The following is a 26280-nucleotide window of genomic DNA, read 5'->3' as shown; positions in this document are numbered from 1 at the left end:
ATCTCCAGGGAGAGGTGAAAACCCAGAGTGAAAAACCCCAGGGCCAATATGGGGAAAAAAAAATCTGGGAAATTCCTCTCCGACCCCCTGAGGCGATCGAAACGAGTCCAGGAGATCACAATGGCCCCGATCGGAAAATGCTTCCCAACCCTAGTCATTTCCACTTCCACGAACACCATATGAATTCCCTGCCCCCGAGACAGGTTCCCAACTATCCGCAGTATACCGTTAGTGAGGTATGACCTCCCTCTCACAAAACCATGCTGCCTATCGTTAATGAGTTTATTCCTTTCTAAATGCGCATACATCCTATCTCTAAGAATCCTCTCCAACAACTTCCCTACCACCGACGTCAAGCTCACTGGCCTATAATTACCCGGGTTCTCCTTCCTACCCTCCTTAAATAATGGGACCGCATTAGCTATCCTCCAATCCTCTGGGACCTCACCTGTGTCCAGTGACGAGACAAAGATTTGCGTCGGAGGCCCAGCGATTTCATCTCTCGTCTCCCTGAGCAGCCTTGGATAGATTCCATCAGGCCCTGGGGATTTGTCAGTCTTTATATTCCCTAAAAAACCTAACACTTCCTTCTTTGTAATGGAGATTTTCTCTAACGGGTCAACACTCCCCTCCGAGACACTCCCAGTCAACACACCCCTCTCCTTTGTGAATACCGACGCAAAGTTTTCATTTAGGATCTCCCCTACTTCTTTGGGCTCTAAGCATAATTCCCCACTTTTGTCCCTGAGAGGTCCGATTTTTTCCCTGACAACCCTTTTGTTCCTAATGTATGAATAAAATGCCTTGGGATTCTCCTTAATCCTGTCTGCCAAGAACACTTCGTGACCCCTTTTTGCTCTTCTAATTCCCCGTTTGAGTTCTTTCCTACTTTCTTTGTACTCCTCCAGAGCTCCCTCCGTTTTTAGCTGCCTGGACCTAACACACGCCTCTCTTTTCTTTTTGACCAATCCCTCAATTTCCCTGGTTATCCACGGCTCTCGAATCCTACCCTTCCTATCCTTCTTTTTTACAGTGGAGAGTATTCCATCACACTCCCGGATTGTGCTTTGGAGATGGTGGACAGGCTTTGGAAAGTCAGGAATTGAATTACTTGCCAGAGGATTCCTAACCTCTGGCCTGCTCTTGGATTTATTTGGTTAGTCCAGTTCAGTTTCTGGTCAATGGTAATCTCCCTGGATATTGATAGTGGAAGTTTCAGTGATGGTCATGCCACTGAATGTCACATGGTGAATGAAAATTATTTCTTATTAGAGATGGTCATTGCATGGTATTGGGAGAAAACCTTGGAACTCCCTCCCTAACAGCACTGTGGGTGTACCTACACCACATGTACTGCAGGGGTTCAAGAAGGCGGTTCACCACCACTTTCTGAAGGGCAAATAGGGATGGGCAATAAATACTATCCTAGTGAGCGATGCGGCGTATCCGGCGAATGAGAAAATATAAAGAGATGGATAAAACAATCAGAAAACAGCATTTCCAGCCCCTGTTTCCTTCTTCCGCTGTCATCCCGCGTTCTGTCTTCACCTGTTCCGGCTCCTCCTTTTCATCATTAATTGTTAGGCCAGGATTGTCAGTGATGTTTGATTCATATTCTGGTGAGTTCAGGATGGTTCTTGGGTCTGGGATGTCTGGTTGGTCAACGATGTCTGCTGTGGGCTCAGGTTGTACGTCTGTGTTTAATAATAAAGAAGAAAATCAAATCCACTTGTTACAGACAGACACAAGGACTTGTGGTTACGTAATGCCTTTCATGTCAACAGGGCTTTACACCAATGAATTACATTTAGAAGTTCGAACTGTTGTGCTGTAGGAAAACTCAACAACTAACTTACACATGGCAAGATCCCACATGCAGCATTGTATAAATGACCAAATCATGGGTTTTTGCATTCGCTGTCTGTGAGATAAATATTGGTCAGGAAATCAGCGGAGAACTCGCCTGCTCTTCTTTAGCTAGTGTTATGGGAGAGGGTGGATGGAGCCTCGGCTTAATGTCTCACCCCAAAAGACTGCTTCTCCTCACGCTAAACTGAACCTGGAGAATGTGCTCCAGCCTCTGACAGAGATCCCGAGCCCCATGACCCGTCTCAGACGGGAGAGCGATACAATTGGCCATCGCTGGCACCTACTAGCATTACAAAGACCTTGCTCCAGATAGAGCAAAGACAATCGGAAAAGAGAGACGCGCAAATCCCTTTATGTCGCTTTTAGTCACAACGAAGTGGAGAGTTTTGCAGAATTCTTATCTCACATTTTCATTTTTACCTGGAGATGGGGTATTAGGAGACGGTGGGACTGGAGTTGGATCTTCATCAGGATCACTTGGTGACGGGACTGCAGGGAAATCCTGGACAGAATCACAAAACAAAAGATTTCAGAAGACTGGATACATTTATTTAAAATGTGTCTGCTATTGTTCATTTCAAACCTCTTTTTACTCTGTTTCACTCATTTTGACATTAGCTGTGGACATTGAAGAGGAGGACAGGGAACATGATTGTGTGAGTCCGCTCGCCTTCCCCTGACACCAGATGTTAATGTTCAGTTGAAGAGAGTCATTTCTTCATGCAGCTAATATTAGGTCAGACAGCACACAGTGAACGTACAACTTTGTCACTCCCCAAGGGGCACTCCCGCCTTGTATCCGTCCTCCCTGGGGGGGCCTCAAAGGCCTCCAGTTCCACCGGCGATGCCAACATGACTGTTCTCCGTTCATGGGGAGCATGTCTATTCCTCCTGGAGAGAACCTCTCCCAGCGAGGCCATAAACGCAAATGAGCCTGGACGATTGAGCGCCGGGCTTGTTAAACAGATGGAAATGAATGTTAGAATATATTTGAATAAATTAGTCAGCCTCTCGCCCATTTCTGGTGTGAGGCTGACTGCGTCGGAAATCCGGGTGTCATAAAATCATGACAGGCGCGAAAACCGGCGCCAATCGCACTAGCCGCTTTACGCCCAATTTTGCAGTATTTTCCCACTGGAAAACAGACGGCCATAAAATTCTGCCCAACGTCAGTTTTCCTGGCTCAGAATCATCACAAACTTATTAATATCCCCTTTTTAAACTAGCTTAAAATTTATTTATTAGTGTCACAAGTAGGCTTATATTAACAGTGCAATGGAGTTGCTGTGAAAATCCCCTAGTCGCCACACTCTGGTGCCTGTTCGGGTTACACTGAGGGATGGATGAACATTGCAGGAAAGGACCATGTATGCGATGTGCAGATGGGATGTGAGAAATTGAGCAGGGTAATAGAAGAGGCGTTAGAGGGGAGTTGATGTGACCTTGTTTGTTGACGGGTTACAGTGGAGTTAAAGGAGAGCCAAGAACAGGATGGGCAACAGTTGAACAGGGTAGGACAGAATTAAAGGTGGGATTTATTTGATGGATAACGAGAATGATGATGGTGATAAAAAAAAACATTTAAAGGAAATCTAAAAATAATGCACAGTTTAGGTGGTAGCTACGGACGGAGGAATGAAGTTTTTTTTAAAGAAGAGATAAGATAGGTATTAATGGACATTTGAAAGCCAACAACACTGTTTGAATTTAGGGTAATTCTGACATAGGAAAAATGCACCGTTACCTTAACAATGATGCTACTTAAGACAAAGAGCGAGCAATCAAAATAGGTTACTGCTCGGAATCAAATAGAAAGATTAGCTTTCTGTTTTAAAGATGTTACGAAGCAAACTGGATAAGATTAAGTAATTGAGGGTAGAAGGTAGAGACCGGAAATTAAACAGTAAATGGGAATTGGGGTATTGAGTGCAATTCAATTCATTGGAATATTTCGATTTGACATGAATGTATATTCTAGCAAAAGGAAAGTATAGATGGGCTCGTACATTGATAGCTTTCTATTGGTGGTATTCGTGTCTTTGTCTACATTTTTTAAGAGAGCAGAATTTGATACTCTGATTGCCACTTGAGGCATCTGGACCATACGTGGAGAGATGAGCAAAGGCTTCAAAATCTTTTGATAAGATCACCTGAGAGTCAAGAAGGTATTGGCATGATATTGAGATCCTGCATTAGTGTGCAGTTGGGTTACGTACAAAGTAACTAATATGCAGGAAATGAGTCCAAAATGGATCCATTCAAGGGCTTGGAAGTGCTTGCAATTATACATTTAAGGCCAGGTCTCAAACATGCGCATCCCTTGACAAACAACATGACATAGAACAATAGGGCCAAAGTGATTAAGGCACTGATGCATTGGGACAGAATTAAATATATCAGTGCCTGTCAAAAATTCAAGGAGCAAAACTATAGTGAAAAAGTAAGTAATTCGGATGGGTACAATTAAATGCTTAGTAGCAAATAAACCTGGTGAGGAATATCCATAAGATAGATACAGATAAATGGAGAGCTGGGGAATATTTTAAGTCCATGCATGGTGTTATTTTGAATGATATTGAGTGGGGTGATCTACAGGTGGAGTGTCAGGGAGGAAGGAGCATCAATCTAATCATTCAAGAGAACACATTCAAGTCAATTTGATTTGGTTGGATTTATTATTGTCACATGTGTTGGTATGCAGTGAAAAGTATTATTTCTTGTGCGCCAGACAAAGCATACCGTTCATAGAGGAGAAGGAGAAAAGATGGGTAGTGTGGCCAGTGGGCAGTGTCAGGGTGCCAGGCTGGCAATGCCCAAGAGGTACCTTTCCTCGCCCCCAACCTCCCCGGAGGGCCTCAATGGCCTCCGGTTCTGGTCCGCGTTGCTGGGGACCACCTATGATTCTTGCCAAGAGAAGCTCTCTCAGCGAGGCCACAGAGGCAAGTGAGTCGGGAGCTCTCTTTATAGAACCTTAGTTAGGCCGCAGTTGGAATATAGTGTTCAATTCTGGTCGACACGCTACCAGAAGAATGTGGAGACTTTGGAGAGGGTACAGAAAAGATTTACCAGGATGTTGCCTGATATGGAGGGCATTAGCTATGAGGAGAGGTTGGAGAAACTTGGTTTGTTCTCACTGGAGCGACGGAGGTTGAAGGGAGACCTGATAGAAGTCTACAAGATTATGAGAGGCATGGATAGTCAGAAGCTTTTTCCCAAAGTGGAAGAGTCAATTACTAGGGGGCACAGGTTTAAGTGCGAGGAGCAAGGTTTAAAGGAGATGTACAAGGCAGATTTTTTAGACAGAGAGTAGTGGGTGCCTGGAACTCGTTGCCGGGGGAGATAGTGAAAGCAGGAGTGACTTTTAAGGGGCGTCTTGACAAGTACATGAATGGGATGGGAATAGGGGGATATGGTCCCCGGAAGGGTAGGGGGTTTTAGTTCAGTCGGGCAGCATGGTCGGTGCAGGCTCGGAGGGCCGAAGGGCCTGTTCCTGTGCTGTAATTTTCTTTGTTCCTTGATTGAGTCTCAGGCTCGCTAAACACATGCAAAAGATATTTAAATTTAATTTAAATAATGTATTCACTGGAAACGGGTGGGAGGTTGACCTCGCCGGATATATAGTGCCGGTAAGATCGTGAGAGGTGAGAAATTGGGCGCGAACCTGATTGCTCAGCTCTCGCCCGAGTTTACCAGCTTGCCCCACGCATCAGCTGGCAGGGCCGATGATAAGATTGCCCCCAGGAAGTTGGTGGGAGCATTATAATCAGCTAAAAATGTCTGAGGGCCCTGAACCCGAACAAACCTGACGACTGCCCGACTGGCGGGGACCAGCTTTAATGTTTTCACAGTTTACCCTGATGACTATTGTGGAATTGTGTACGTTTAGCTACCCACAGGGAGGAACAGGAGAGTGGATAAAGAAACCCAACATCAGGATATCGGATCAATTGTCCCCCACCAGTCATTGGACACGAGTAATCGAGCCGTCATGGGGAGGAACTGAGACAGGGTTCACTGAGCCGGGTCTAAAGGATATATGACCCATAAGGAAGACCTGGCATATGTGAGTCAGAACACAGAATCAGAGCGCTACTTAGTGTGTGCTTGTCAGACCCTCGAGCCTCCAGGGAATACCAGCAAGATAATCATTGATATCATTGATTGGGCGGCACGGTAGCACAGTGGTTAGCACTGCTGCTTCACAGCTCCAGGGACCCAGGTTCGAATCCCGGCTCGGGTCGCTGTCTGTGTGGGGTTTGCACATTCTCCCTGTGTCTGCATGGGTTTCCTCCGGGTGCTCCGGTTTCCTCCCACAGTCCAAAGATGTGCGGGCTAGGTTGATTGGCCATTCTAAATTGCCGGGATGCATAGGCTAGAGGGATTCGTGGGTGGATATGGGGATAGGGCCTGGGTGGGATTGTGGTTGGTGCAGACTCGATGGGCCGAATGGCCTCTTTCTGCACTGTAGGATTCTATGATTCTTACCATTGAAGGAGGCAGTTAAAGGAGTGCAGGTGGGACCCACGCTGTTGTGCATAATCACCTCGGAAACAGAAATAATCTCTGGGGATTTACTTTGTGAAAGTAATCACAGTTTTTGTCTGCAAGTGACAGACTCATTGACTGGAACTCGACCACCTCACCCGCCACAGGATTGAAGCGGACGAGAGTCCGACAACGGAAATCTCCGTTGACCTCAGGTGGGAATTTCCAGTCTCACCCAAGCAAGGCCGTAAAATCCCACCCATTGACTGTGGGAAAGTTCCACTTGGCTGGAAAAACATTGGGATACTTGTTTGGTGCCCGGTGAGATGACTCGTTATACATTAACGAGACACCAGGAGAAGTGGTCCGACAGGCCATGCGCGAAGCTTTGGAAATCACCCATGAACATGTCAAAAGCTCCAAAGAACAGACCCATAAGGGACATAACAGATAAACCCAGCCACCCAGACTGCCACCAGACTAAAACAATCAGGAACACACCATTGGTGCGACACATTTGTTCTGGGAATGGCAGGCAACTGTCTAACCAATTGGTGGGAAATAATCAGGATGGGGATGACTGTAAGGATAGGGGTAGTGTTCCCATGGCTCCCTGTATAAAAGAAGGGAAAAGTTCGAAGCTAAAATTTACAGCAGAGTAGATTAGGATACGTCTCAACATCTGGATGACTGGCCACCCAAAGGATTCGGAGAGGTATTCTCAACATCGTATTGGCCTCTTTGGATAGTCATCCAATGGCCAAAAGGAAGCACTTAAAGGGTTAATAATCACACAAGTTTATAAGTTACATAAGCTGCTATGAGAAAACAACAGAGGTCTTCATAAAAGTTGTCACAGATAAGCATCAAGGCCTTTAATCTGAGATAATTCATTAAATCAGACATCTGGACCTGGGAGAAGTGATATACACAGACACAAACACAAACTGGGACATCAATGATAACTTCTAATAATGATAAATTAGGTCAGCTAACATGATTAAGTCTTCACACTGATTGGATAGTATAATTAAGCAGGTATGCAATGATTGTGATTGGTTTTAATATCTGTACCTTATGAATGATGCAACCTTAATCAATAGCTATAAATGGATAGAGATAACTTGTTCCTTGTTTGGTATATGCTAATTATTTGTAATTGAATTTGAAACTATAACTACTTGTGTATTCTTGAATTTTGGACTCTGGCTAGTTACTGGCTCTGACCTGTGACTTTCCAGTGTCCTCACTATAGCTTGATATGAAAAACAGCTGTTTAAGTGAACTCTCGTCAGACCCCACTTGGAGTACTGCGCTCAGTTCTGGTCACCTCACTATAGGAAGGATGTGGAAAAGATTGAAAGGGTGCAGAGGAGATTTACAAGGATGTTGCCTGGATTGAGTGGCATGCCTTATGAGGATAGGCTGAGGGAGCTCGGTCTTTTCTCCTTGGAGAGACGAAGGATGAGAGGAGACCTAATAGAGGTGTATAAGATGTTGAGAGGCATAGATCGGGTGGACTCTCAGAGGCTTTTTCCCGGGGTGGAAATGTCTGCTACGAGAGGACACAGGTTTAAGGTGCTGGGGGGTAGGTACAGGGAGATGTTAGGGGTAAGTTTTTCACACAGAGGGTGGTGGGCGAGTGGAATCGGCTGCCGTCAGTGGTGGTGGAGGCGAACTCAATAGGGCAGATGCAGTTTAATGTGGATAAATGTGACGTTATTCATTTTGGACGGTGAAACAGAATATTATTTAAATGGTGATAGATTGGGAAATGTTGATGTACAAAGGGACCTGGGCATCCTTGTGCACTAGTCACTGAAAGCACTGGCACTCCAAATTGGCACTGCCAAGGCATCAACTTGGCAGTGCCAAAGGGAGGGGTGGCTGAAAAGAAGGTGAGGATGAGGGTGGAGAAGGGAAAGGCCTGAAAAGTAGGGCATGGGGGAGCCTTAAAGGGGGGCAAGGCCAGGACTCCTGAGGGGGGGCCTGAAGGGAAGGCCTTTGGTCACCCTATAGTGGGGTGTTGCTCACTTGGGGGGAGGTGTGTTGATGGAGGGGTGGGCCTGATGTCAGTGAGTGGTGGGGGAGAGCCTGTTAACAGTAAATGGGGTAAGACCTGATAGTAGGGGGGGGGGGGCGAGATTTGTAGCCAGTGGGTTGGAGGGGGGTGTCTGGTTGTGTGGAGATCAGGGTACAGCTTAAAATGGCGCCCCGTCTCCGAGGAGCTAGCCTGGCTGGCATCTTCAGTTGCCCATTCCAAAAAAAAATTCTAACACCAAAACCTCCAGCCTCATTCGCGGCTGGGATTCTCCAGTGCCACTGCAGTGAATTAAGTTTCGGCTGAGCACCAAATTCTCCATTCTCGCTGGCAGCGGGGGTGGGATGAACGAGATCGGAGAATCCTGCCCTAAGTGCGGGAGACTTCAGTGAGAATCTCCCACCAGTCTCCAAAAAAACTAATTGTGGTTGAAATGTGAACTGAATCGCACCAACCCTCCCGACAGGAATCTCACCAGCTTTCCCACTTGGGAACACTTAGAAATTGTTGGGAGAATTGCGTCCTCTGTTTCTCTATTCTCATTACCAAAATGAAGAGCTTCACTCATGTTCACATTATACTCTCTCTGCCACTTGGCTGCCCTGCCACTTAACCTGTCTGTAGTTCCTTACAGCCTCTGCTTGGTCTTCCTTACAGCTTGTATTCTCACCTAGCTTCATGTTGTCAGCAAAGCTGGATCCTTTACTCTTAGTTGCTTTTCTCGTTGTGTTTTTGTGCCAGAGAGGAACATTTAACTGTTGCAATGCAAACATTAGTTTCTTAAATATTAGCCACTGCCTATTCACTGTCGCCTTTTAATGAAGTTTCCAAATCTATCATAGCCAACTCATGCCTCATGACTTTGTAATTTCCTTTGCTTAGATTTTGGATCCTAGTTTCAGGTCAACTTCTTCACTTTCCATCCTAATGAAAAATTCCATCGTATTACGATCACTGTTCCCCAAAGGACACCCACAGCAAGATTAATTAACCCCTTCTCAATGGCCCTATTTGCCGCCAGCTCTTGTTCTTCTGCCTTCCACTTTTGCTTTCTACTTTTCTGTCTTTCATTTCTATCTTTGTTTCCTTCTCATGTGTCTCCCCGTTCAGGTTCTCATCCCCCTCTCACTCTAGTTTAAACCCTCCCCACAGTACTAGCAAATACTAGGCTTGGTGCTACTGGGGTGCAACCCCTCCCCCCAGCTTTTACAGGTCCCATCACCCCCAGAAATCAGTCCCAAAGCCTCAGGAATCCAAATCCCTCCCTCCTACACCATCTGTCCAGCCATCTGGTCTATTCTTCTATTCCTATCTCGTTAGGATGTGGCACTGGGAGTGATCTTGTGATTACTACCTTTGAGGTCCTACTTTTTACTTTAGTTCCTCGCATGGATCACAACGTTTGGCTGTTCACCCTTCTTGCTCAGAATATTCTGCAGCCGCTTTGAGACATCATTGAGCCTGGCACTAGGGAGGCAACATACTACCCTGGTGCCCAGAAACATCTATTTGTTCCTCTTACAAAAGAATTGATGCATGCATTTGCTGCCAACATATCCCAGTGGAGTAAGGAATCAAACTAAGGTGGTGGATTGGGTACCAAAAGAGAAAATGCAGGAAAATAGTGGACCGGGTGCCTATCAAGCAGGCTGCTTTGTCCTGGATGGTGTTGAGATTCTTGAGTGATGTTGGGGCTGTGGGGAATATTGCATATCACTAATGAGTGTGTCCTGTAGATGGCGGACAGACTTTGCATGAGTTACTGACACAAAATTCCCAGTCTCTGACCTGATATAAGCAATGTTCCCTCTAAGTTCCCGGTTTGGGGGAGGTGGCTAGATGGGTGGAGAACTGGCTTGGTCACAGAAGACAGAGGGTGGTAGTGGAAGGGTCTTTTTCCGGCTGGAGGCCTGTGACTAGTGGTGTACTGCAGGGCTCTGTATTGGGACCTCTGCTGTTTGTGATTTATATAAATGATCTGGAAGAAGGAGTAACTGGGGTGATCAGTAAGTTTGCGGACGACACAAAACTGGCAGGACTTGCAGATAGTGAGGAACATTGTCAGAGGCTACAGAAGGATATAGATAGGCTGGAAATTTGGGCAAGGAAATGGCAGATGGAGTTCAATCCTGATAAATGCGAAGTGATGCATTTTGGTGGGAATAATGTAGGGAGGAGCTACACGATAAATGGAAGAACCATAAAGGGTGTAGAGACGCAGAGGGACCTGGGTGTGCAAGTCCACAGATCTTTGAAGGTGACGTCACAGGTGGAGAAGGTGGTGAAGAAGGCATATGGCATGCTTGCCTTTATAGGACGGGGCATAGAGTATAAAAGTTGGGGTCTGATGTTGCAGATGTATAGAACGTTGGTTCGGCCGCATTTGGAATACTGCGTCCAGTTCTGGTCGCCACACTACCAGAAGGACGTGGAGGCTTTGGAGAGAGTACAGAGGAGGTTTACCAGGATGTTGCCTGGTATGGAGGGGCTTGGTTATGAGGAGAGATTGGGGAAACTGGGGTTGTTCTCCTTGGAAAGACGGAGGATGAGGGGAGACTTAATAGAGGTGTATAAAATTATGAAAGGCATAGATAGGGTGAACGGTGGGAAGCTTTTCCCCGGGTCGGTGGTGACGTTCACGAGGGGTCATAGGTTCAAGGTGAAGGGGGGGAGGTTTAACACAGATATCAGAAGGACATATTTCACACAGAGGGTCGTGGGGGCCTGGAATGTGTTGCCGGGCAAGGTGGTGGAGGCGGACACACTGGGAACGTTTAAGACTTATCTAGACAGTTATATGAACGGAGTGGGAATGGAGGGATACAAAAGAGTGGTCTAGTTTGGACCAGGGAGCGGCGCGGGCTAATTGTTCCTGGTTTCTCGTTTCAAGGCTTCATTCTACGATCATCTTGCTGGTGCCAGTACAGAGTGAGACTGCGGATAGTTGGGAACCTGTCTCGGGGGCAGGGAATTCATATGGTGTTCGTGGAAGTGGAAATGACTAGGGTTGGGAAGCATTTTCCGATCGGGGCCATTGTGATCTCCTGGACTCGTTTCGATCGCCTCAGGGGGTCGGAGAGGAATTTCCCAGATTTTTTTTTCCCCATATTGGCCCTGGGGTTTTTCACTCTGGGTTTTCGCCTCTCCCTGGAGATCACATGGTCTGGAATGGGGGGGTGGGGGTAAGTTAATAGGTTGTAATGAACAAAGCATCGTAGCTGTGAGGGACAGCTCGGTGGATAGGATATTGGTATGTAGATAGGCTGGAAAATTGGGCGGGGATCCTGGATTCAGGATTCAATCCTGGACCAGGGAGCGGCGCGGGCTTGGAGGGCCGAAGGGCCTGTTCCTGTGCTGTATTGTTCTTTGTTCTTTGTTCTTTGAATGTCTACACAGCAATTGGGAATGTCCAGTGTAAGGAACAACCGACCACACACAAGAAACATTCCCTTTAAATGCTCACAAAAGCGGCCAGGCACAGCAGACAGAAAATAGGAGGTCATTGGAGACCATTGTAGTAAATGGTTGGCTTTTGGGTTGATTTAAATCTCAGTATCCTTTATGGGAACAGTAATCTCCACCTTTTCTATTTGCCTTTTCTTCTTTGGGGCGGGTGGTGCATCCTCCTCAGCCTCCTTGACAGGTGGAGTAAGTTTGGCCAGATATTCCAGGATAAGCTCTTCCTCTTCCTCCAGGGTCACATCAATATAGTCATCGGCATCCAGAGGCAGTAATGACAGGATTTCTTTAAGAATCTCATCATTGTTTTCAGAACCTGATAATAAAGAAACAAATATCTCAAACCCATATGTTAAAGAAAGACAGAAAGATTTGCATTTACATAGTTTTTTATCATTCATTCATGGGACATGGGCGTCGCTGGCTGGCCAGAATTTATTGCCCATCTCTAGTTACCTGAGGGCATAGAACCATAGAACCATAGAAAATTACAGCTCAGAAACAGGCCTTTTGGCCCTTCTTGTCTGTGCCGAACCATTTTATGCCTAGTCCCAAAGTTGAAAGTCAACCACATTGCTGTGGCTCTGGAGTCACATGTAGGCCAGACCGGGTAAGGACGGCAGATTTCCTTCCTTAAAGGACATGAGTGAACCAGATGGGTTTTTCCAACAATGGTTTCATGGTCATCAGTAGATTCTTAATTCCATATAATATTTTACTGAATTCAAATTCCACCGTCTGCCGTGGTGGGATTCGAACCTGAGTCCCCCAGAACATTAGCTGAGTTTCTGGATTAATAGTCTAGCGATAATACCACTAGGACCATCACCTCCCCCTCTTCCTCATTCCCCCAAACATCCCATAATGTTCAACAGTCAGTGAAATACTTTGAGAAGAGTAGTGACTGCAGAGAAATGCGGTAATAAATGTGTGCATAGGAAGGTCCCAGAAACAGGATCCCAGAAACAAGGATGTGGGAAGGATCAAACTGTCTGCTTTTGCAATGTTGGTGGAGGGATAGATATTGGTCAGAGCACCAGGGAGAACTCTACTGCTCTCCTTCCAATGGGAGAAGGCAAATGGGGCATTGTTTAAACTTCTCATCCTGAAAGACAGGTTCTCCTCACACTGAACTAAAGGACAAGCTCAAAATACAAGAAACAAGATTCATAAACAGAGAGAGATTTGTGCTTTAGCAGTGTGGTGAACCATCGTTGGTTCCCACTAGATAGTACTGAGCCAGGGTCTGGCCAGTACTACAAGTATGTATATATGTTGCTGTTGGGGTTGGGGATGGGTTGTTCTACTTGTTGCTGTTGGGGTTAGGGTTGGGCTGTTACACCTTGTATTATAGTTATTGTGGTACATCCCAGTCGGGCTCCGCCTCCTGGGAGAGGTATAAAGGTCTCTGCTCTGTCTGGGACCCCTCAGTCTGGGATCGTGTATATAATTAGTAGCTGCCTTGTTACAGCAAATAAAAGGCTTTATTTCCTGAGCATCAAGCCTCGTGTGTGATAACGCGCATCAATTTTATTTGCTGTAAATAAACTCTCGTCGAAGAAAAAAAAAGAGAGTATGGAGCAGATACTGAAGCCTGAACGCCTTACACTAGATCCACGTGCGGTGGGCGCCTCTAACACCTTCGACCACTGGTTGAAATGTTTTGAGGACTACCTGGCAGCCTCCGCAGCGGTCACCACAGATGATGACAGACTCCGGGTCCTCCATGCGAGGGTAAGCGACACCGTCTACCTCGCGATCCGTGCGGCCACCGACTATACAAAGGCCCTCGAGCTTCTTAAGAAGCGTTATATTAAACTGCCCAACGAAATACACGCTCGTTACCTCTTAGCCACTCGACGACGGCAGTCCGGCGAAACGATGGAGGAATACGCGAACGAGCTCCTACAGCTAGCCAGGGGCTGTAACTGCAAAGCAGTGTCAGCAGAGCAGAATATGAACGACCTCGCTCGAGATACGTTTGTGGCGGGAGTCGGATCATCGTACATCTGACTCAAACTACTGGAGAAAGGTAACCTTGACCTCACCCAGGCAATAGAACTAGCGGAGATGCTGGAGACGGCCTCCAAAAGCCTAGTATTGTATCCTGAAGACCACGTGGAGACAACATGGCAGGAGCAGTCGCCAATCCCTCCTCGTCCCTCGGGTTCGAAATGCTGCATAATGGCGTGCTCACACTCGGGCCAGACGACGGCAGCAGCTCCGGGCGGCCCGCGGTGTTACTTCTGTGGGGGAGCGAAGCATACTCGGCAACGGTGTCCCGCTAAAGCTGTGTTGTGCTCCGCCTGCGGTAAGAAGGGGCACTATTCAAAAGTGTGCCGATCTAAATCTGCTTCTCGGAACAGCAGTGCGGCCTGCGATTCCTCAGAGCCCGGTTCTTCGTCATCGACTTCGTCGAGGGTTTCGTCCACGTGCGAGGCCAGGACGACGCCATTACGGTCGACGGAGTCGGAGATGTGTGACCACCAGGGGTCGCTGAGTTTGGCGCCATCACCCACATGCGACCTATGGGAGCGGCCATGTTGGTCGGCACCGACCGCGAACGACCAGCAGGGGTCATCCTCGTCAATTTCAGCTGCCTGCAGTGGCGCTCATGAACCAACGGTGGCGTCGATCATCCTGGACCAGGCCAAGCCTCATAGACTCGACAAGTCTATGATGGACATTCAGGTAAACGACCACTTGATTTATTGTCTGTTTGACAGTGGGAGCACTGAGAGTTTTATCCACCCAGACGCTGTGAAGCAGTGTGTACTCCGGATTCAACCTGTCAAACAGACAATTTCTATGGCATCAAGGTCCCGGTCTGTCACCGTGCTAGGGAGTTGCGTGGTAACTTTAACGGTGCAAGGCACAGTTTACGAGCGTTTCAAGATCCTGGTGTTGCCACACCTTTGCGCGCCAATACTTCTCGGACTAAACTTCATGGTCCACCTGAGGAGTGTAACCCTACAGTACGGTGGGCCACTCCCTCCGCTTTCAGTGGGAGAACAGCAGCCTCCAAATTGCCCAACGCGCCACGCCTGTAGCCTCTCGACGCTGAAGATCACCACACCCTCCCTGTTCCAGAATCTTGTGCCAGGCTGCAAGCCCATTGCGATTAAGAGTAGGCGTTACAGCGCTGAGGATCGGATCTTCATTCGATCTGAAGTTCAGCGGCTCCTCAAGGAAAGGATCATACAACCTAACGTAGTCCGTGGAGAGCGCAGGTCGTGGTGGTCAAGAGTGGGAACAAACCCCGGATGGTCATTGACTATAGTCAGACCATTAATAGATACACGCAGCTGGATGCGTATCCCCTCCCGCGCATATCTGACATGGTCAACCAGATTGCGCAGTACCGGGTGTTCTCCACCATAGACCTCAAGTCTGCCTATCACCAACTCCCCATTCGCCCAGAGGACCGACAATACACGGCTTTTGAGGCGGATGGTCGCTTGTATCACTTTCTCAGGGTTCCCTTTGTTGTCACCAATGGGGTCTCGGTCTTCCAGCGTGCTATGGACCGAATGGTGGACCAGAACGGGCTGCGGGCTACCTTCTCGTACCTGAATAATGTCACCATCTGTGGCCATTACCAGTAGGACCATGACACAAATCTCCTGAATGTCCTACGCACTGCATCTCGCCTGAATCTGACCTACAACAGGGAGAAGTGTGTGTTTCGTACGCGCCGTTTAGCCATCCTCGGATACGTGGTGGAAAACGGGGTCATTGGCCCTGATCCAGACCGTATGCGCCCCCTCTCTGAACTTCCCCTGCCCACTAGTGCAAAAGCACTGAGAAGATGCTTAGGCTTCTTCTCTTATTATGCGCAGTGGGTTCCCAATTATGCGGACAAAGCCCGTCCGCTCATTAAGTCCACTTCTTTGCCCCTAACACCAGAGGCCCGATTGGCCTTTGATAAATTAAAAGCCGACATCACGAAAGCTACGATGCACACTGTTGATGAGTCCATCCCCTTTCAGGTGGAGAGCGATGCATCTGATTTCGCCCTGGCCGCCACACTTAACCAGGCGGGCAGGCCCGTCGCATTTTTTTCCCGCACCCTCCAAGGCCCCAAATTTGGCATTCAGCGGTGGAAAAGGAGGCCCAGGCCATTGTGGAGGCCGTCAGGCACTGGCGCCATTACTTGGCGGGAAAACGGTTCACCCTGATCACGGACCAGCGGTCCGTGGCGTTCATGTTTAATAACACGCTGAGGGGCAAGATCAAGAATGACAAGATCTTGCGGTGGAGAATTGAACTCTCCACCTATAACTATGACATCATGTATCGTCCAGGGAAACTCAATGAGCCCTCGGATGCCCTCTCGCGTGGAACATGCGCCAGTATACAGGAGGACCGTTTGCAGGCTCTCCATAATGACCTATGCCATCCTGGGGTCACTCAGCTCTACCACTTTATAAAAGCCCGCAATCTGCCCTACTCGATGGAGGACGTCAGGTCCATAACAAGAAGCTGTCGGGTATGCGCGGAATGCAAACCGCACTTTTACCGACCTGACCAGGCACAATTAGTCAAGGCCACTCGTCCCTTCGAGAGACTGAGTGTCGATTTTAAGGGCCCCCTTCCATCAACAGATCGGAATGTGTACTTCCTCAACATCATTGACGAGTACTCGAGATTCCCTTTTGTTATTCCCTGCTCTGATACATCCGCTGCCACGGTTATCAAGGCATTCCGTGATCTTTTTACCCTGTTCGGGTACCCCAGCTACATTCACAGCGACAGGGGCTCGTCGTTCATGAGCGAAGACTTGAGGCAATACCTGCTCTCATACGGGATTGCCTCTAGTAGAACCACGAGCTACAACCCGAGGGGTAACGGACAGGTGGAACGTGAGAATGCTACAGTCTGGAAGGCTGTCTTACTGGCGTTGAAGTCAAAAAGCCTTCCAGTCTCCCGTTGGCAAGAGGTGCTCCCTGATGCGCTCCATTCCATATGCTCACTCCTGTGTACAGCAACCAACGCTACTCCCCATGAGAGGATGTTTTCATTCCCTCGGAAGTCTTCCTCTGGGACCTCATTACCGTCTTGGTTGACGTACTCAGGACCTGTCCTCCTGCGGCGACATGTAAGGGCCCGCAAGTCCAACCCGTTGGTCGAACAGGTCAATCTCCTCCACGCCAACCCTCAGTATGCCTATGTGGCACACCCTGACGGGCGAGAGGACATGGTCTCGATCCGAGACCTGGCGCCAGCAGGGGACGTGGAAACCCCTGTCGCTCCCATACCCCCTGTTACAAACCCCATAACTCTTGTTTCCCCTCCAGACACGGCGCGGGCAGCATCGGGACCATTACTTAGAATCATAGAATCATAGAAACCCTACAGTGCAGAAGGAGGCCATTCGGCCCATCGAGTCTGCACCGACCACAATCCCACCCAGGCCCTACCCCCACATATTTTACCCACTAATCCCTCTAACCTACGCATCCCAGGACTCTAAGGGGCAATTTTTTTAACCTGGCCAATCAACCTAACCCGCACATCTTTGGACTGTGGGAGGAAACCGGAGCACCCGGAGGAAACCCACGCAGACACGAGGAGAATGTGCAAACTCCACACAGACAGTGACCCGAGCCGGGAATCGAACCTGGGACCCTGGAGCTGTGAAGCAGCAGTGCTAACCACTGTGCTACCGTGCCGCCCCTTCCTCTGGGACCTCATTACCGTCTTGGTCATTACCTCTTACTCCCGTGTACAGCTTGCCTGAGTCCAGAGGATGGTCGCCACTTCAGGACGTGTCAGAACTCCATGGATTACCATCACCTCAGGGTCAACCGGCCCGTGAGTCTGTGGAGGAACAGTTGGACATCGCCTTGGGGAGAACGCCACCGCAAGTGCCTATTCCGGTGTCATCGCCGGTATTGAGGAGGTCACAACGACGGTGCGGTCCCCCTGACCGTCTGAACTTATAGACTGATGACAAATTATTCTGTTTTTTTGTACCCCGCCGGCCTTTGTCTTCAAAGGAGGGGTGAATGTGGTGAACCATCGTTGGTTCCCACCAGATAGTACTGAGCCAGGGTCTGGCCAGTACTACAAGTATGTATATATGTTGCTGTTGGGGTTAGGGATGGGTTGTTCTACTTGTTGCTGTTGGGGTTAGGGTTGGGCTGTTACACTTTGTATTATAGTTATTGTGGTACATCCCAGTGGGCTCCGCCTCCTGGGAGAGGTATAAAGGTCTCTGCTCTGTCTGGGACCCCTCAGTCTGGGATCGTGTATATAATTAGTAGCTGCCTTGTTACAGCAAATAAAAGCCTTTATTTCCTGAGCATCAAGCCTCGTGTGTGATAACGCGCATCAAGCAGAAGGAAGGAGACAGTCAGACAGCATACATAGTAGCGGTGGCACAGTGGTTAGCACTGCTGCCTCACAGCACCAAGGACCCAGGTTCGATTCCCGGCTTAGGCCACTGCCTGTGTGGAGTTTACACATTCTCCCCATATCTGCGTAGGTTTCCTCCAGGTGCTCCGGTTTCTTCCCACAGTCCAAAGATGTGTGAGTTGGGTTGATTGGCCATGCTAAATTGCCCCTTAGTGTCAGGGGGATTAGCCGGGTAAATATGTGGGGTTATGGGAATAGGGCCTTGTTGGGATTGTGGTCGGTGCAGACTCAATGGGCCAAATGGCCTCCTCCTGCACCGAGGGGATTCTATGAATCTATATCTCCCTCGTCTGTTTATTTTACTTCCCCTTTAAGCGCATCTATTATTGAATTTGAATCCGTTTAATGAGGGTGATGGGGCTAAATTGAGTTCCCTTTGGCACAGGTTGCCTGCACAATATGGGCAATAGGGAATGTGGTCTTTGCATTCCTTGGTCCCGCCAAGGAGATTACAAAATCTGCCCTCTGTCCAGTTTAGGAAAATAGGCTCAAAGTGCACAGTGGCACAGTGGTTAGCACTGCTGCCTCACAGCGCCAGGGACCCAGGTTCAATACTGGCCTTGGGTGATGGTCTGTGTGGAGTTTGCACGTTTTCTCCGTGTCTGCGTGGGTTTCCTCCGGCTGCACCGGTTTCCTCCCACATTCCAAAGATGTGCAGGTTAAGTTGATTGGCCATGCTAAATTACCACTTAGTGTCAGGGGGGTTATCAGGGTAAATACGTGGAGTTATGGGGATAGGGCCTGGGTGGGATTGTTATCAGTGTGGATTCAATGGGCCAAATGGCCTCCTTCTGCACTGTAGGATTCTATGATTCTATAATCCTATAGAAGTCTATAAAATAATGAGAGGCATAGATCAGCTAGATAGTCAATATCTTTTCCCAAAGGTAGGGGAAAACTAGACAGCGTAGGTTTAAGGTGAGAAGGGAGAAACACATAAGGGTCCAGAGGGGCAATTCTTTCACACAGAGGGTGGTGAGTGTCTGGAACGAGCTGCCAGAGGCAGTAGTAGAGGTGGGCACTTTGAGCCTATTTTCCTAAACTGGACAGAGGGCAGATTTTGTAATCTCCTTGGCGGGACCAAGGAATGCAAAGACCACATTCCCTTTTCAAAAGCATTTAGACAGTTACATGGGTAAAATGGGTATAGAGGGATATGGGCCAAATTCGGGCAATTGGGACTAGCTTAGTGTAAAAAGTGGGCGGCATGAACAAGTTGGGCCGAATGGCCTGTTTCCATGCTGTAAACCTCTATGACTCTATGATAGTTGTATCTCCTTGTGTATAATCCCATAGTACCTGTGAGGCAGGTGTGGGATCTGAAGTGATTCCGGGTCAATGTAAAGTTGGCTCCAGCTAGTGCAAAGGTGATTGAAGAAGAGAGAGGGTCACAGGGTCCTTTCTGTAGCTCTCAGTAACAGCAAGGTTGGCGGTTTTGCAGAACTATTTCCGAATGTTTTCCCTCTTACCTGGAGGTGGAGAGGTCGGGGCTGGAGGACGTGATGGTGCTGTCCTATCAACAGGTTGTGAGGGATTTGTATTCTGAGGCGAAACCTGGACGTGACCAAAAAATACACATTCAGAAAACTGCAACACAAGTGTTTCAATGTGTGTGAGTATTAATGTTATTTCTCGTTTTGGAAGGTGGGAATGGAGGGATACAAACGATTGGTCTAGTTGGACCAAGGAGCGGCACAGGCTTGGAGGGCCGAAGGGCCTGTTTCCTGTGCTGTACTGTTCTTTGTTCTTTGTGGTAACATCAGAACAGGAGTTGGCCATTCAGCCTCCTGAGCCTGATCTATCCTTCACTGTAATCTCAGCTGATCTGTGACCTAACTCCATTTACACACTCTAATATCTTTAGTTCACAAAAATCTGTCAATTTCAGATGTAAAATTAACAATTAAGATCGCATTAGAAACAAAAGCTCGGATTGGCGCCTAGTTTCTCACCCCTCACGATCTTACCGATCCTGGATTTGCAATAAGATCAGCCTTGCACCTGGGAAGAGCGCAAGGCTGATTATAGTATTTATATCTATTTAAGTACTGATTTAAATATAATTAGTGAGCTGGGACGCAATTGTCCGGCCCTCACTTGTCTTAACGGCCTCGACGGTGAAGGTCCTCACCAATGGGGACTTGGCGCAATGGCCTTGCCGGTGGGACCTCCCACTCCGTACCACCACACCACGACCCTCCCAAAACCCCCCACTCCATACCAGCTCACCACGACCCTCTCACCCTCCCACTCCATACCACCCCCACTACATACCACCCCCCACTCCATACCACCCTCCCACTCCATATCACCCCCCCCACTCCATATCACCTCACCATGACACCCCCACCCCCCCACTCCATACCACCCCCCACTCCATACTACCCCCCCACTCCATACCACCCCCCCACTCCATACCACCCCCCCACTCCATACCACCCCCCCACTCCATATCACCCCCCCCACTCCATACCACCCCCCCACTCCATACCACCCCCCCACTCCATACCACCCCCCCACTCCATACCACCCCCCCACTCCATACCACCTCCCACTCTATACCACCCCCCACTCCATACCACCCCCCCACTCCATACCACCTCCCACTCCATACCACCCCCCACTCCATACCACCCCCCCACTCCATACCACCCCCCCACTCCATACCACCCCCCCACTCCATACCACGGAATATGTGATTTATATAAATGATCTGGAAGAAGGAGTAACTGGGGTGATCAGTAAGTTTGCGGACGACACAAAACTGGCAGGACTTGCAGATAGTGAGGAACATTGTCAGAGGCTACAGAAGGATATAGATAGGCTGGAAATTTGGGCAAGGAAATGGCAGATGGAGTTCAATCCTGATAAATGCGAAGTGATGCATTTTGGTGGGAATAATGTAGGGAGGAGCTACACGATAAATGGAAGAACCATAAAGGGTGTAGAGACGCAGAGGGACCTGGGTGTGCAAGTCCACAGATCTTTGAAGGTGACGTCACAGGTGGAGAAGGTGGTGAAGAAGGCATATGGCATGCTTGCCTTTATAGGACGGGGCATAGAGTATAAGAGTTGGGGTCTGATGTTGCAGATGTATAGAACGTTGGTTCGGCCGCATTTGGAATACTGCGTCCAGTTCTGGTCGCCACACTACCAGAAGGACGTGGAGGCTTTGGAGAGAGTACAGAGGAGGTTTACCAGGATGTTGCCTGGTATGGAGGGGCTTGGTTATGAGGAGAGATTGGGGAAACTGGGGTTGTTCTCCTTGGAAAGACGGAGGATGAGGGGAGACTTAATAGAGGTGTATAAAATTATGAAAGGCATAGATACGGTGAACGGTGGGAAGCTTTTCCCCGGGTCGGTGGTGACGTTCACGAGGGGTCATAGGTTCAAGGTGAAGGGGGGGAGGTTTAACACAGATATCAGAAGGACATATTTCACACAGAGGGTCGTGGGGGCCTGGAATGTGTTGCCGGGCAAGGTGGTGGAGGCGGACACACTGGGAACGTTTAAGACTTATCTAGACAGTTATATGAACGGAGTGGGAATGGAGGGATACAAAAGAGTGGTCTAGTTTGGACCAGGGAGCGGCGCGGGCTAATTGTTCCTGGTTTCTCGTTTCAAGGCTTCATTCTACGATCATCTTGCTGGTGCCAGTACAGAGCGAGACTGCGGATAGTTGGGAACCTGTCTCGGGGGCAGGGAATTCATATGGTGTTCGTGGAAGTGGAAATGACTAGGGTTGGGAAGCATTTTCCGATCGGGGCCATTGTGATCTCCTGGACTCGTTTCGATCGCCTCAGGGGGTCGGAGAGGAATTTCCCAGATTTTTTTTTCCCCATATTGGCCCTGGGATTTTTCACTCTGGGTTTTCGCCTCTCCCTGGAGATCACATGGTCTGGAATGGGGGGGTGGGGGTAAGTTAATAGGTTGTAATGAACAAAGCATCGTAGCTGTGAGGGACAGCTCGGTGGATAGGATATTGGTATGTAGATAGGCTGGAAAATTGGGCGGGGATCCTGGATTCAGGATTCAATCCTGGACCAGGGAGCGGCGCGGGCTTGGAGGGCCGAAGGGCCTGTTCCTGTGCTGTATTGTTCTTTGTTCTTTGTTCTTTGAATGTCTACACAGCAATTGGGAATGTCCAGTGTAAGGAACAACCGACCACACACAAGAAACATTCCCTTTAAATGCTCACAAAAGCGGCCAGGCACAGCAGACAGAAAATAGGAGGTCATTGGAGACCATTGTAGTAAATGGTTGGCTTTTGGGTTGATTTAAATCTCAGTATCCTTTATGGGAACAGTAATCTCCACCTTTTCTATTTGCCTTTTCTTCTTTGGGGCGGGTGGTGCATCCTCCTCAGCCTCCTTGACAGGTGGAGTAAGTTTGGCCAGATATTCCAGGATAAGCTCTTCCTCTTCCTCCAGGGTCACATCAATATAGTCATCGGCATCCAGAGGCAGTAATGACAGGATTTCTTTAAGAATCTCATCATTGTTTTCAGAACCTGATAATAAAGAAACAAATATCTCAAACCCATATGTTAAAGAAAGACAGAAAGATTTGCATTTACATAGTTTTTTATCATTCATTCATGGGACATGGGCGTCGCTGGCTGGCCAGAATTTATTGCCCATCTCTAGTTACCTGAGGGCATAGAACCATAGAACCATAGAAAATTACAGCTCAGAAACAGGCCTTTTGGCCCTTCTTGTCTGTGCCGAACCATTTTATGCCTAGTCCCAAAGTTGAAAGTCAACCACATTGCTGTGGCTCTGGAGTCACATGTAGGCCAGACCGGGTAAGGACGGCAGATTTCCTTCCTTAAAGGACATGAGTGAACCAGATGGGTTTTTCCAACAATGGTTTCATGGTCATCAGTAGATTCTTAATTCCATATAATATTTTACTGAATTCAAATTCCACCGTCTGCCGTGGTGGGATTCGAACCTGAGTCCCCCAGAACATTAGCTGAGTTTCTGGATTAATAGTCTAGCGATAATACCACTAGGACCATCACCTCCCCCTCTTCCTCATTCCCCCAAACATCCCATAATGTTCAACAGTCAGTGAAATACTTTGAGAAGAGTAGTGACTGCAGAGAAATGCGGTAATAAATGTGTGCACAGGAAGGTCCCAGAAACAGGATCCCAGAAACAAGGATGTGGGAAGGATCAAACTGTCTGCTTTTGCAATGTTGGTGGAGGGATAGATATTGGTCAGAGCACCAGGGAGAACTCTACTGCTCTCCTTCCAATGGGAGAAGGCAAATGGGGCATTGTTTAAACTTCTCATCCTGAAAGACAGGTTCTCCTCACACTGAACTAAAGGACAAGCTCAAAATACAAGAAACAAGATTCATAAACAGAGAGAGATTTGTGCTTTAGCAGTGTGGTGAACCATCGTTGGTTCCCACTAGATAGTACTGAGCCAGGGTCTGGCCAGTACTACAAGTATGTATATATGTTGCTGTTGGGGTTGGGGATGGGTTGTTCTACTTGTTGCTGTTGGGGTTAGGGTTGGGCTGTTACACATTGTATTATAGTTATTATGGTACATCCCAGTCGGGCTCCGCCTCCTGGGAGAGGTATAAAGGTCTCTGCTCTGTCTGGGACCCCTCAGTCTGGGATCGTGTATATAATTAGTAGCTGCCTTGTTACAGCAAATAAAAGCCTTTATTTCCTGAGCATCAAGCCTCGTGTGTGATAACGCGCATCAATTTTATTTGCTGTAAATAAACTCTCGTCGAAGAAAAAAAAAGAGAGTATGGAGCAGATACTGAAGCCTGAACGCCTTACACTAGATCCACGTGCGGTGGGCGCCTCTAACACCTTCGACCACTGGTTGAAATGTTTTGAGGACTACCTGGCAGCCTCCGCAGCGGTCACCACAGATGATGACAGACTCCGGGTCCTCCATGCGAGGGTAAGCGACACCGTCTACCTCGCGATCCGTGCGGCCACCGACTATACAAAGGCCCTCGAGCTTCTTAAGAAGCGTTATATTAAACTGCCCAACGAAATACACGCTCGTTACCTCTTAGCCACTCGACGACGGCAGTCCGGCGAAACGATGGAGGAATACGCGAACGAGCTCCTACAGCTAGCCAGGGGCTGTAACTGCAAAGCAGTGTCGGCAGAGCAGAATATGAACGACCTCGCTCGAGATACGTTTGTGGCGGGAGTCGGATCATCGTACATCCGACTCAAACTACTGGAGAAAGGTAACCTTGACCTCACCCAGGCAATAGAACTAGCGGAGATGCTGGAGACGGCCTCCAAAAGCCTAGTATTGTATCCTGAAGACCACGTGGAGACAACATGGCAGGAGCAGTCGCCAATCCCTCCTCGTCCCTCGGGTTCGAAATGCTGCATAATGGCGTGCTCACACTCGGGCCAGACGACGGCAGCAGCTCCGGGCGGCCCGCGGTGTTACTTCTGTGGGGGAGCGAAGCATACTCGGCAACGGTGTCCCGCTAAAGCTGTGTTGTGCTCCGCCTGCGGTAAGAAGGGGCACTATTCAAAAGTGTGCTGATCTAAATCTGCTTCTCGGAACAGCAGTGCGGCCTGCGATTCCTCAGAGCCCGGTTCTTCGTCATCGACTTCGTCGAGGGTTTCGTCCACGTGCGAGGCCAGGACGACGCCATTACGGTCGACGGAGTCGGAGATGTGTGACCACCAGGGGTCGCTGAGTTTGGCGCCATCACCCACATGCGACCTATGGGAGCGGCCATGTTGGTCGGCACCGACCGCGAACGACCAGCAGGGGTCATCCTCGTCGATTTCAGCTGCCTGCAGTGGCGCTCATGAACCAACGGTGGCGTCGATCATCCTGGACCAGGCCAAGCCTCATAGACTCGACAAGTCTATGATGGACATTCAGGTAAACGACCACTTGATTTATTGTCTGTTTGACAGTGGGAGCACTGAGAGTTTTATCCACCCAGACGCTGTGAAGCAGTGTGTACTCCGGATTCAACCTGTCAAACAGACAATTTCTATGGCATCAAGGTCCCGGTCTGTCACCGTGCTAGGGAGTTGCGTGGTAACTTTAACGGTGCAAGGCACAGTTTACGAGCGTTTCAAGATCCTGGTGTTGCCACACCTTTGCGCGCCAATACTTCTCGGACTAAACTTCATGGTCCACCTGAGGAGTGTAACCCTACAGTACGGTGGGCCACTCCCTCCGCTTTCAGTGGGAGAACAGCAGCCTCCAAATTGCCCAACGCGCCACGCCTGTAGCCTCTCGACGCTGAAGATCACCACACCCTCCCTGTTCCAGAATCTTGTGCCAGGCTGCAAGCCCATTGCGATTAAGAGTAGGCGTTACAGCGCTGAGGATCGGATCTTCATTCGATCTGAAGTTCAGCGGCTCCTCAAGGAAAGGATCATACAACCTAACGTAGTCCGTGGAGAGCGCAGGTCGTGGTGGTCAAGAGTGGGAACAAACCCCGGATGGTCATTGACTATAGTCAGACCATTAATAGATACACGCAGCTGGATGCGTATCCCCTCCCGCGCATATCTGACATGGTCAACCAGATTGCGCAGTACCGGGTGTTCTCCACCATAGACCTCAAGTCTGCCTATCACCAACTCCCCATTCGCCCAGAGGACCGACAATACACGGCTTTTGAGGCGGATGGTCGCTTGTATCACTTTCTCAGGGTTCCCTTTGTTGTCACCAATGGGGTCTTGGTCTTCCAGCGTGCTATGGACCGAATGGTGGACCAGAACGGGCTGCGGGCTACCTTCTCGTACCTGGATAATGTCACCATCTGTGGCCATTACCAGTAGGACCATGACACAAATCTCCTGAATGTCCTACACACTGCATCTCGCCTGAACCTGACCTACAACAGGGAGAAGTGTGTGTTTCGTACGCGCCGTTTAGCCATCCTCGGATACGTGGTGGAAAACGGGGTCATTGGCCCTGATCCAGACCGTATGCGCCCCCTCTCTGAACTTCCCCTGCCCACTAGTGCAAAAGCACTGAGAAGATGCTTA

General features: G+C 48.8%; 1 protein-coding gene across 3 annotated transcripts in view; it reads right to left on the bottom strand.

The window, feature by feature from the left end:
* Window positions 1-962: 962 nt before the first annotated feature.
* Window positions 963-26280, bottom strand: part of LOC144503074 (uncharacterized) — a 111740-nt gene continuing 86422 nt past the window's right edge. For 2 of the 3 annotated variants that reach the window (XM_078227577.1, XM_078227590.1), the window contains exons 14-18: window positions 22588-22781; window positions 19741-19825; window positions 11977-12170; window positions 2290-2371; window positions 963-1694 (exon numbers count right to left, since the gene is read on the bottom strand). In XM_078227577.1, the coding sequence (XP_078083703.1) occupies window positions 1426-1694; window positions 2290-2371; window positions 11977-12170; window positions 19741-19825; window positions 22588-22781 (824 nt within the window). In that variant the 3' untranslated portion in view covers window positions 963-1425. The remainder of the gene's footprint in view (window positions 1695-2289; window positions 2372-11976; window positions 12171-19740; window positions 19826-22587; window positions 22782-26280) is intronic. The other variant, XM_078227584.1, reaches the window with a different exon arrangement.

This window comes from Mustelus asterias, chromosome 2, assembly GCF_964213995.1.
Source record: "Mustelus asterias chromosome 2, sMusAst1.hap1.1, whole genome shotgun sequence".
NCBI classification, from domain to species: domain Eukaryota; kingdom Metazoa; phylum Chordata; class Chondrichthyes; order Carcharhiniformes; family Triakidae; genus Mustelus; species Mustelus asterias.
This window is presented reverse-complemented; position numbering and strand designations above follow the sequence as displayed.